Here is a 10,513-nt window from a genome sequence, read left to right as displayed (position 1 = left end):
ACATTCCATTACTTTTTGACCCCGGATGTATTTTGCAAGCAAATTCTTAAACTGTACTAAATGGCTTGAATTTTATTAGGCAATGAAGAGTCTCCATTGAATGTTTTGGGAGGATTGAAACTGAAAGCCAACTTGAAAATGGAGGTATGGCTTATAATTCAGCTGTGCTGAACTGTAAGTGATTAAATACTGTTTCATCACATATACACATATATATACTTATGTGGTATATAGGTCCTGTTCTCATTGTACTTATGATATTTAGTGTTGTTATTGCCATATCCTGTGGGGGGAAAGCTAAGAACCTCAGTAATCTTAGTAAATAGCGCTATCATCAGTTCCATTTACTCAAGCCAGAAACACAAGAGTCACCCTCAGTTTCTCCGTCATCCCACATTTAATCTATCGCCATTTCTTACAGGTTCCATTTCCAAAATATAACATGAGTCCATCTATTTCTATTTCTACAGTCATCACCCTAGGCTAAGCCACTACTTCAGTAGCCTCTCCATTAGGCTTATTTCACTCCAGCCCTCCTCCAGTGTGATTCACACAGTCCTGCAGGTAGTCATTAGAAACATAACTTAGGCCCTGTCATTGCTCTGCTTAAAATTTGTGGTGGCTTCCCATCATGCTTAGAATAAAATCTGCTTTTTTTTTTTTTTTTTTAAGCATGGCTTTGATGCTTTACACAGTTTAGTCTCCATATCCTCTTTCTAGCCTGATCTGAAGGCACCATCCAAGTATATGTGACAAAACAGCAGTGAACATGGGGGTTATGAACACTACAGAGGAAACACAGCTTGCCCAATAGTAGCAATAGGCAGGTAGACAGGAGGGCTTGCAAGGAGGACACTGGAATAGAATTTTGAAAGTAGAGTGGAAATTTCCCAGAAAAGAAAGAAAAGAGCCTTCCAAGCAAAGAGAATGTTGTGTTCTAGACTCAGAGACAGGAGGGCACGTGGAGTGTCTCAGGCGCTGCAGTGGTTCATGGTGAGCTGTGGTGAGACTTAAGCCTGGAAGGGAGTGGGAGCTCATCAGGAAGAGTCTTGTGTGGTGTGCTGAGTTGGGGTTTTACCTTTAAAGCAATAGAATACCCATTGATGGATGAAATACGAGATTAAATTGATTTTTTACTTGGCTTTGTTTTTAAAGGTTGATGTATTTATTTTTAAGTTTTGTGTACTCTTGAAAATAGGCTTTTATATTGTTTCAGGATGCTGGGGTTTTTTTTGTTTAATTCACTTGAGATTAGTCTTCTTGTAAAAACCCCGGTTAACTTATTTTTATGGTGCTTTGGATTTTTTAGGCTTATGTGCCTTCAGAGGAAGAGAAAAATTGTGAAATTCTGGCACCACCAGAAAGTCTGTGTGGGGGAAAGCCAAGTGGAATAGGTGAGCTCCTTAGAATGGTTGTTCACATTGTTTTTGTTTTTGCCTTGCATGTGGTTTTACCTTTCTAAAAATCAATAGCTGATGCATAGTAACATACAGCCTCTATTAATTGGCCTCTCACTTTTTAAAATAGATTAGGGAGAATTCTTTACTATTTTATTTTTAACGTACACTTTTCCTCATGAAATGTCAATCAACATTATGTAGGGTAATTGTTTAAATCTGATTACCCCCAAATAATAATGCAAAACGAAAGTTGTTTTGGAGCAAACGCTTGCTCTATCCCAGAAATGTTTCTCCATACCCCTGCCTGTCCCCAGACGCTATTGCAGCTTACTTCCAAAAGGCTAGTCTGAGCATAAGGGCCCACTTTACACCATCTGCTCTTGTCTCTTGCTCAGGCTTTTGCCCCAGTGGCTGCACAGATACTGCTCTCAGCTTATATAACCTCATCTCAGTCTCTCTGTGCAACATTCTTCACTGTGGACTACAGATTTTAAGGGAGAGCCTCAATATCAGAAAGGATAAAGGCAGGAGCTCTTAAACGTTTTGGTCTCAAGGACCAAAAATTACTGAAAAATTACCGAAGACCCCAAAGAGATTTTGTTATATGGCTTATACCTGTTGACGTTTGCCAAATAAGAAATTAAAATTGAGAAAAGTAAATATTAAGTCACTATTAATTCAATATAATTAACTCACTATAAGTTAACAACTCTTTTTTCATGAAAAATGGCTAGATTTTCCAAAAAACCCAATTAAGTGATAAAAGTGACATTGTTTTGCATTTTTGCAAATCCCTTTAAGTCTGGCTTAATAAAAAACAGCTGTTTCTCATATCTGTTTTCACATTCAGTCCTGTTGCTATTTATTGTTTTGGTTAAAGTAAATGAAGAAAATCCAACATTACAGATAGACGGTTGGGTTTTTGTTTTTTGTTTTGTTTGAGATGGAGTCTCACTCTGTTTGCCAGGTTGGTGTACAGTGGCGTGATCTTGGCTCACTGCAACCTCTGACTCCCTGGTTCAAGCTATTCTCCTGCCTCAGCCTCCTGAGTAGCTGGGATTACAGGCACACACCACCATGCCCAGCTAATTTTTGTATTTTTAGTAGAGATGGGTTTCACCATATTGGCCAGGATGGTCTCGATCTCCTGACCTCGTGATCCGCCCGCCTTGGCCTCCCAAAGTGCTGGGATTACATGCATGAGCCACTGAAAGCCACTGCGCTCGGCCAATGGTTGGGTTTTAGTAGCCTTTTCAGATAATTATGGGTACATCTTAGCCTCTGGAAAATTCCATTGAGCACTCATGAGTCTGTAAGACAAATAATGTTAGTTTGGCCCTTGTGGATTCCTTGATGGAAAGCCTCAGGAATTCCCCAGAGAGGCTGGACCATACTGGCTTAAGGAAATGGAAATGAGAAGAACTGTGACAGTGAGGAATTATTTCTAATTCGTATTGCAAACATGATTGTGTATTTTCTTCTGTTTCCCACAATATTTTTTTCTAAGTACTAGGAACTATAGAGTATGTGACCAAATTTAAGCCAGTCCTCAATTTTTTTCCACAATGTTAAAATGTCCATGCAAGTCAGGTGGAGTAAACAGTCAGGGTGATTTTTGTTGTAAATACTTAAAACAAAAAACTCTATAGGCATTTGCTTAAAGGGACTTTATTAGCTCACAAAACTGAAAAATTCAGGTAAAGCATAATCCAAGAGGATGCAGGTAGCTCCAAAGACACATCTAGTAGAAACTCCGTTTTATATCTTCTTCCTTATCCCCTGAATAAGGGTCATTGCTTTCTCATTCATAGCCTCTACTTTTAGCTTTGGCTTACCATTCCTGGCCAAAAACCTGAGACTTATTCTGATTTAGCATAAGTACATGTGTCCACCCTAAACAAATTACTGTGACCAGAGGAATGTAGCTTACTAGTTAACTTAAGTCAGGTGCTGTGTTCCTGGATCCACATGGTATTCCAGACCACAGTCTGGGCTCTTGGGAAAGGTGCCAGGAGGGCAACTGTAATGTCTACTGTAGTTGGATTGGCTCTTTAAATTATTTCCCTGACAAACATCAAGTCTGCTACCTGTGAGTACTAGGGAAATCAACATGGAAATGACTGATGGAAATAAGTCATTCACTGAAATCAACGTGCAAATAAGTAAGGTACTATAATAAAGATACGTACTTGACTGTGGGAGTCAGCTTCCCTGAGGTGGGGCCTCAGGGAAGACTTGTGTTGGCTCAATCAATCTCTTCCCCCACCCCCTCTCCTTTAATTATAGAAAGTAAGATATACAGAAATGCATAAAAAGTTTCCCACTCCCTATGAGTAACCACCTTCAGTACAATAAAATTATATTTATATTGTTATAGAATTTTTTTTCACTCGACCATGTATTGCAGGCACCCATCATTACTTTATTAGCATATACAGATCCACTTTCTTTGTTTTGATAGCTAAATAATCATCCCTAATACCAATTTTAGGTCTTTTAATGGCCTCGGGGTTTCTACTGTTACAGGGCTGCAACAAACTTTCATAATGCATATCACTACATGTGTTTTACCAAGTATTTTCATAAAATTGGATTGGGGGAGGGAGGGTCAAAGAATATACAGGTTAAGTATCCCTAATCCAAAAGGCTTGGGGTCAGAAGTATTTCGAATTTCAGATTTCTTAGGGTTTGGGAATATGTGCATTATACCTCATTGAGCATCCCGTATCTAAAAATTCAAAGTCAAAGTTCCAGTGAGCCTTTCCTGTGAGAGTCATGTTGGCACTCAAAAGAATTTCAGATTTTGGAGCATTTCAGATTTCTCATTTTTGAATTTGGGATGCTCAACCTGTATACGTTTTGAATTTTTATAAGTACTTGTTACTCATTTGAGGCTAAATATTGAATAATGAGTAGGTATGCATTAGGTGTACAAGGCAAAGAGAAGGGCAGTAGATGTGGAATGATTCAGATTAAGTGAATAGTGCATAGAAATCCTCACCCATGACTATCTGGGGAGGTTTGGGGAGTGGGAGCAGTTGAGTACCTTCTTACACAAAACCATCTGAAAGGGTCTCAGAAGACTCGTAAGAAGTGTCAGCCAGTCCTGGAAGACCACACCAAGACTTGGTAAGTCATTTATACTGACATGTTAAAACCCTGAAGATGACTAATCTATTCAAAACTTGGAAAGATACATTAGTTAAAATGTGCATGGGTGTTTTATACTACAGATAATTAACGTCTCATTTGTTAATTGTCAAGAAGCTAACATTTTTGGGTTCTGAAATCCGTTGTTCCCACAGTTATATTTCAGATAACTTTACTGTGTTTAGGTACAGTTCAGTAAGAGATCTACTTACGTAAAAGGAAGTTGTTTAAAAGAAAAATGTGTGTTCTGTCATTGTTGAGTAGAAACAGTAGACTTTGTACTTCATGTTTCCAAAGAATATAAACAGACCATTGCTGTTTGAGGGGATAGGATCTAACTTTTCATTTGACGCTATTATTTTAAATGAACCAGTGTTATACTGCAGCTTAACAGCTACATTAAGGTCTTTTACTTTTTTTTCTAAGCTTCAGATCACCAACATAGTTAAATCACCATAGTGATGTAATATACCACTGCCATTATTATAAAAAATGCAGGTAACATTAATTTATGTTGTCTTTTTCTGGTAGTATATTCTGGTAGTACAACATGGATTGATTGTGGGAAATAACTGGTCAGATTTTTATAATTTATGAAAGCAGCTAAGCCACTTGGTGACATAGGATAGGTTCCCTATCCTAAAAATCTTCAAATTTGTTTCTCTGCATTTCAGAAACAATATTCGGTTTCTTTACATCTCATTTTTATTTTTGAACAGCTGAACTCCAGAGGGAGCCTTTGTTGGTGAATGAATCACTAAATGTAAGTCACTGTAATGGTTTTGATTTTTGTGGTTATTGGATTTTTTTATTTTATTTTTTTGGAGAGCTATTGAGGAGGAGCCATCTGAAGGGGTTGCCTGTGTATTTCTGTAGTAGCCAGGAGGCATTTGGTAGTGTACTCTTCATTTGAGTTCAGCATCCTGACAGCAGCTTTCACTAGCTCTTTTCCATGTTCACCTATACCCACTGACAAAGAACTTTGAACTTTCTATTGTTTATTATTATAACGGGATTGAAAATTAGATTTTGATGTCTTAAATCATCCTGGTGCTATAGACAAAATAGATTTTAGTTTGAGAATTAAATTTCACTTTATGTTTTTAGAAAGCTTTTCTAAAGATACTAACCTGTAACTGCTATGTGTACATATTTTTTCCCAGATGTGGCTCTCATAATCCCGTTCATTCTTGAAAGAGTCTTGTTTTTGGTCTTTCTGTCTTAATGTATTTATAAGGAACCTTGTATTGTACCAGGAGTGAACATTTTATAAAATGTTTCCAAATGTGCAGACAACTGCATTCTTTCCAATGCTCCTAGAGAAATTGGGGTACTATCAGTGAACCGCGGGATCAGAGTACTTCCTCATCAAGCACCCTGTTTTGTAGCTAGAAACTCATACACCATATGCTGAATAAGAAGAAGGAGAAAAGCACCACTTGGTGTGGTTCCAGTTTGCCATCCAAGAGTTAAAAAGATTATGGCTGGGCACAGTGGCATGGCCTATAGTCCCAGCTACTGAGGAAGTTGAGGTGGGAGGATCATTTGAGCCCAGGAGTTTGGGTCCAGCCTGGGCAACATAGCATAATTTTTTATTTAAAAAAAAAAAATTTTTTTTTTAATAAAATACACTTTAAAAGTTAAAAAGACTTTAAATGGGGTTGGAGCTTACCGAGCCAGCTGGCATGTTCTCCATCCTACCTCAGTCCCTTGAGTCCACCAGCAGCTGTCTTTTCCCCAGTCGAGCATAAATGTCCTTTCCAAATTTGTGCAAAAGTCTGTAGCTGGGACTTAGGATATTATAGGATATTCTGAGCCTTTCCCCTCAGTTTAAAAAAAGAAAAACAGTAGAATTGATAAGATTTGCCAAATAGGAAATCTTATTACAGAATCCTATAGAGTTTTTAAATAAAGAAGAAAGAAAATCATGCAGGATTTGGATGGGAAGGGAAATTTATGGAATTCAGAAAATTTTTCTCTTATTTATTCTTACTCTTTTGCCATGGCTGCTTTAAGGACAGGCAGAATAAGCACAATAATTTGTTAAACTGAAACTTTTTCAAAAAGAAGATGCTGCATGCTTTTGAGCTTCTGAGTGAAATTAAAAAGAATATGTACCCCAATTCCTTTTGGCATTTGTACAAATAGCCAGGTTATGTAAATTACCTTCTCTCTTCTTTCTTTTTGCCTTTAAATTTTTTGTGAGACTATCCATAAATATCTTTTATATTGTATATTTAGGTTGAAAATTCAGGCTTCAGAACAAATGAAGAAATTCATAGCGAATCTTATAACAAAGGAGGTAAGTTAATGAATTTCATAGTTATAGTTTTAATATTATAGTTACCATTTATTGAGTGTGGTCTGTATACCAGGCCTTGTGTTAATTATTTTACATACTTTCTCTCATTTAATTCATAAAAATTCAGTAAAGTGATGGTTAACAGCATCAGGAGTATAGTTGAGGAGAACGAGTCTTAGGCCAGGTGACTTATTCCAAGCCATACAGCTTAAAAGTGACGTCTTGCTTTAAATAGCTACTAGAACTTTGCCATTAATCTCCCAGTTGACTCAATCCAACATAAATACAAAACGAATAGCCCCCTGTGGATTGCAAGTACCCAACTGTGAAATGTGTTAACTTCTGACAGGCAGTTTAGGATGGTAGCATATCAAGGATGTCACATTTATGTGGGTCTTCTCCCAGGAGTGAGGTCTGGTGGCCACACAACCCGTGCAGGCTGCCAACTCTGAACAGATAATTCCCTTCTCAAACAGAACACAGAATTTTCTTGATGCCTACTAATTTTGTTAATTTCCTATTATAGGAGTGGGGAGAGAGGCTTATTTACTTAGACAGTTATTTTTATAACATATACCATATTTCAAACAAAAGTAAAGCAGTAATAAACACCTATGTGCCCCCAACCTAGTTTTGCCCTATCTTACAATTTAATATATTTGCTTCACATACCTTTTAAAAAATGTTAACAGTTATGGTGGAATCCCCATTTACACCTTCCCAATCCCAATCTCTTTCCCTTTAATCCCACTCCAAAAGGAACCACTATTCTGCATTAATTATATATAGGTCCATAAACAATACGTAACCTATGTTGCCTGCTTTAGGTAAATATGTGGTCTCATGTTACATAAACCCTCCCCGCCTTATTTGCTCATTCAGCAGCGTTCTAAGATTTTGTTCTGTTGATTTGTATTAACTCTAATTATTTTAATTGCTTTTGAATATACCACAGTTAGTATTTTTTGCTTCATTTGTACGTTATTTTGCACATGTAGGTATTTTGAAACTTTTCCCAATTACAAAGAATGCTACTGTGTATGTTCTCATACCTTTCCCAGTGCTTATGTAGTGTACTTGTAATTCTGGGTATGGAATTGCTCAGTTATAGGCACCTCTTCAACTTTACTGCATGTGCTAAATTAACCCCAAGTGGTGTACCAGTTGTCACTCCACACCATCTCCCATATTTGGTATTGTTTGGTGAATGTTTGTTAGCCTGATGATTATGATGCAATGATTCATTATTTTCAGTGATGCTTCTTAATACTGTGTTGCTACACAAACTGGGGGGAAGGGCCTTGAAGTCTTCTGTGTAAAGTCCAGTGTTGTTACCCCAGACATGTTAATGACCTTCTTGAACCCCATTCCCTCACATCTACAAGTGGAAAAAAGGGAATTTAACTGACAGAGTTGTGTGGAGGATCCCATCAAAAATCATTTGTGACTATCTACCACAATGCCCTGTATATAACTGGTACTCAATAAAGTTACTAACTCAGTTTTCTCCCAGCCCCCTAACACATACCTAAAATAAGTATTGGAATATAAAAATATTTAAGATTTTTTTTTCTTTTTTGTATTTATTACTCAGAGATATCCAGTGGTAGAAAAGACAACGCAGAAGCCATAAGCGGTCACAGTGTTGAAGCAGATCCTAAAGAGGTGCATTTTAATAAACTCAAGTGTTTGATATTTTATACATAATATTTTCACTGTACACAAAGAAGGGCTTTAGAAAGGCTTTACTTCTTTGTATAAATTAAATATTAAATGGGTATACTGAGAGTTCCACATGTCACTTTTACCTGTATATGCCCTTTCAATGTTTAGGCAATTTGGCAGTTCCCAGGACTGTTTGGAAGTGCCCATGTTGTACAGTCAGAATGGTTTTTCATGCACCTTTCATCAACCATAAGAAGTCCATTTTTAGTAAGCCACTAAGACAGTAGAAAAATACTAATTGTGATGTGCCATCAGTTGTAAGATATATATAGCTTGACTTCAGAAATGGTGAAATGATAAATAATTTTTTAAATGCGTTTTATAATTATTGAAATATAGTATGTAGGTAGAAACAGCATGTTTTGTATGAATTTGCATTCAAACCCAGAAAAGAGACTAAAGCTTACAAAATTAGTCTAATCCAAATCTAAATATCAAGTGTTCTAGATTTTTTTTTTTTTTTTTTTGAAACAGTCTCCCCCTGTTGCACGGGCTGGAGTGCAGTGGTGTGAACGCTTCTCACTGCAAGCTCCGCCTCCAGGGTTCACGCCATTCTCCTGCCTCAGCCTCACAAGCAGCTGGGACTACAGGCACCCGCCACCACGCCCAGCTAATTTTTTTCTGTATTTTTAGTAGAGACGGGGTTTCACCGTGTTAGCCAGGTTGGTCTTGATCTCCTGACCTCGTGATCCGCCCACCTGGGCCTCCCAAAGTGCTGGGATTACAGGTGTGAGCCACCGCACCCGGCCAAGTGTTCTAGATTTTTAAAAAATTTATATATCAACTTATTCCAAAGGTTAGAATCTAGTACAGTGTGCTCCTGTTTCAGTTTATTTGAATAAAGATTCTATGGCCTTTGATATAGTCATTCTTAATTCCAGGTTGAAGAGGAAGAAAGGCATATGCCTAAAAGAAAAAGAAAGCAGCATTATCTCTCTTCAGAAGATGAACCAGGTATTTATATATATGTTTCTGTTTTAGACATCTTTGAAAATCATTATTTTTATATCCAAAAGGGTGAGCCAAAAACATAGAGAATTTTTGAGGATAGTAACTGTCTACTTCACAAGTCTTGAGGCTAATTTGTTTCTAGACTGGCTTGATACCTCCAGAGTCCTTTCTGGACCCCAATCTAGAAACTAGATTGTTTCCTGCAGAAGACCCAACCGCTGGATCTCAGACAAAGACAGGCTCTCTCTGGAACCACACGCTGGGGCCCAGCCATGTGCCACTACAGTCTGTATTTTATATCATAAGCAGATGCCCTACAGAGCTAGTGAAGCACTTTAGTCCAAAAGTGCCTCTGACACCCATTCTGTGCTTCATACTGTTGATTTTCTCATGGTCTGTAACGGTGCCCTCTAGTAGAACTACAGTGATGGAAGTCTTGTACATTTATTTTGTCTCATACAGAAGCTACTAGCCACATGTCACTATTGAGCACTTGAAAGTGGTCAGTAGAAATGAAAGACTGAATTTTTAATTGTTTTTTAATTATTTTATATTTCAGTAGCCACATGTGGTTAGTGACTATCATGTTGAACAGTGCAGTGACCTTTAATACTTGACACAAAGGAGAAGTTCAATACTTACTGAATGACTACATGAGAAAGAATGAGTGAAGAATGAAATATTTATATTTTATATTATTTGGTAGCAATTTAATGAGTTCCTGATGTATTCAGGTACTATCCATGGTACATTATACACATTCCCATTTAGTCTTTACAATAAACCTGTAAGTTAGGTGGTGTTGTCATCTTATAGATAAAGAGATTAAGGTTCTGAAAAATTACGACTTTATCTTCACCACATAAATCTGATTCCAAAGCCCATGGTCTCAATTACTAAGCTATACCTCTTAGGTGGTAACTCATTTAGAAAGTTAAAGTATCTCTGGAAACTATACGCTAAGCCCTTCCCATAGAACCCACTA

General features: G+C 37.4%; 1 protein-coding gene across 7 annotated transcripts in view; it reads left to right on the top strand.

The window, feature by feature from the left end:
• BOD1L1 (biorientation of chromosomes in cell division 1 like 1) overlaps window positions 1-10,513 on the top strand; it is a 58,566-nt gene that overhangs the window by 30,161 nt on the left and 17,892 nt on the right. For all 7 annotated transcript variants that reach the window (XM_004038448.4, XM_055385156.2, XM_055385155.2 and 4 more), the window contains 6 exons: window positions 80-144; window positions 1,310-1,394; window positions 5,270-5,313; window positions 6,792-6,852; window positions 8,447-8,517; window positions 9,459-9,531. In XM_004038448.4, coding sequence (XP_004038496.3) covers window positions 80-144; window positions 1,310-1,394; window positions 5,270-5,313; window positions 6,792-6,852; window positions 8,447-8,517; window positions 9,459-9,531 — 399 coding nt within the window. The remainder of the gene's footprint in view (window positions 1-79; window positions 145-1,309; window positions 1,395-5,269; window positions 5,314-6,791; window positions 6,853-8,446; window positions 8,518-9,458; window positions 9,532-10,513) is intronic.

Source organism: Gorilla gorilla, chromosome 3 (assembly GCF_029281585.2).
Source record: "Gorilla gorilla gorilla isolate KB3781 chromosome 3, NHGRI_mGorGor1-v2.1_pri, whole genome shotgun sequence".
Lineage (NCBI taxonomy): Eukaryota > Metazoa > Chordata > Mammalia > Primates > Hominidae > Gorilla > Gorilla gorilla.
This window is presented reverse-complemented; position numbering and strand designations above follow the sequence as displayed.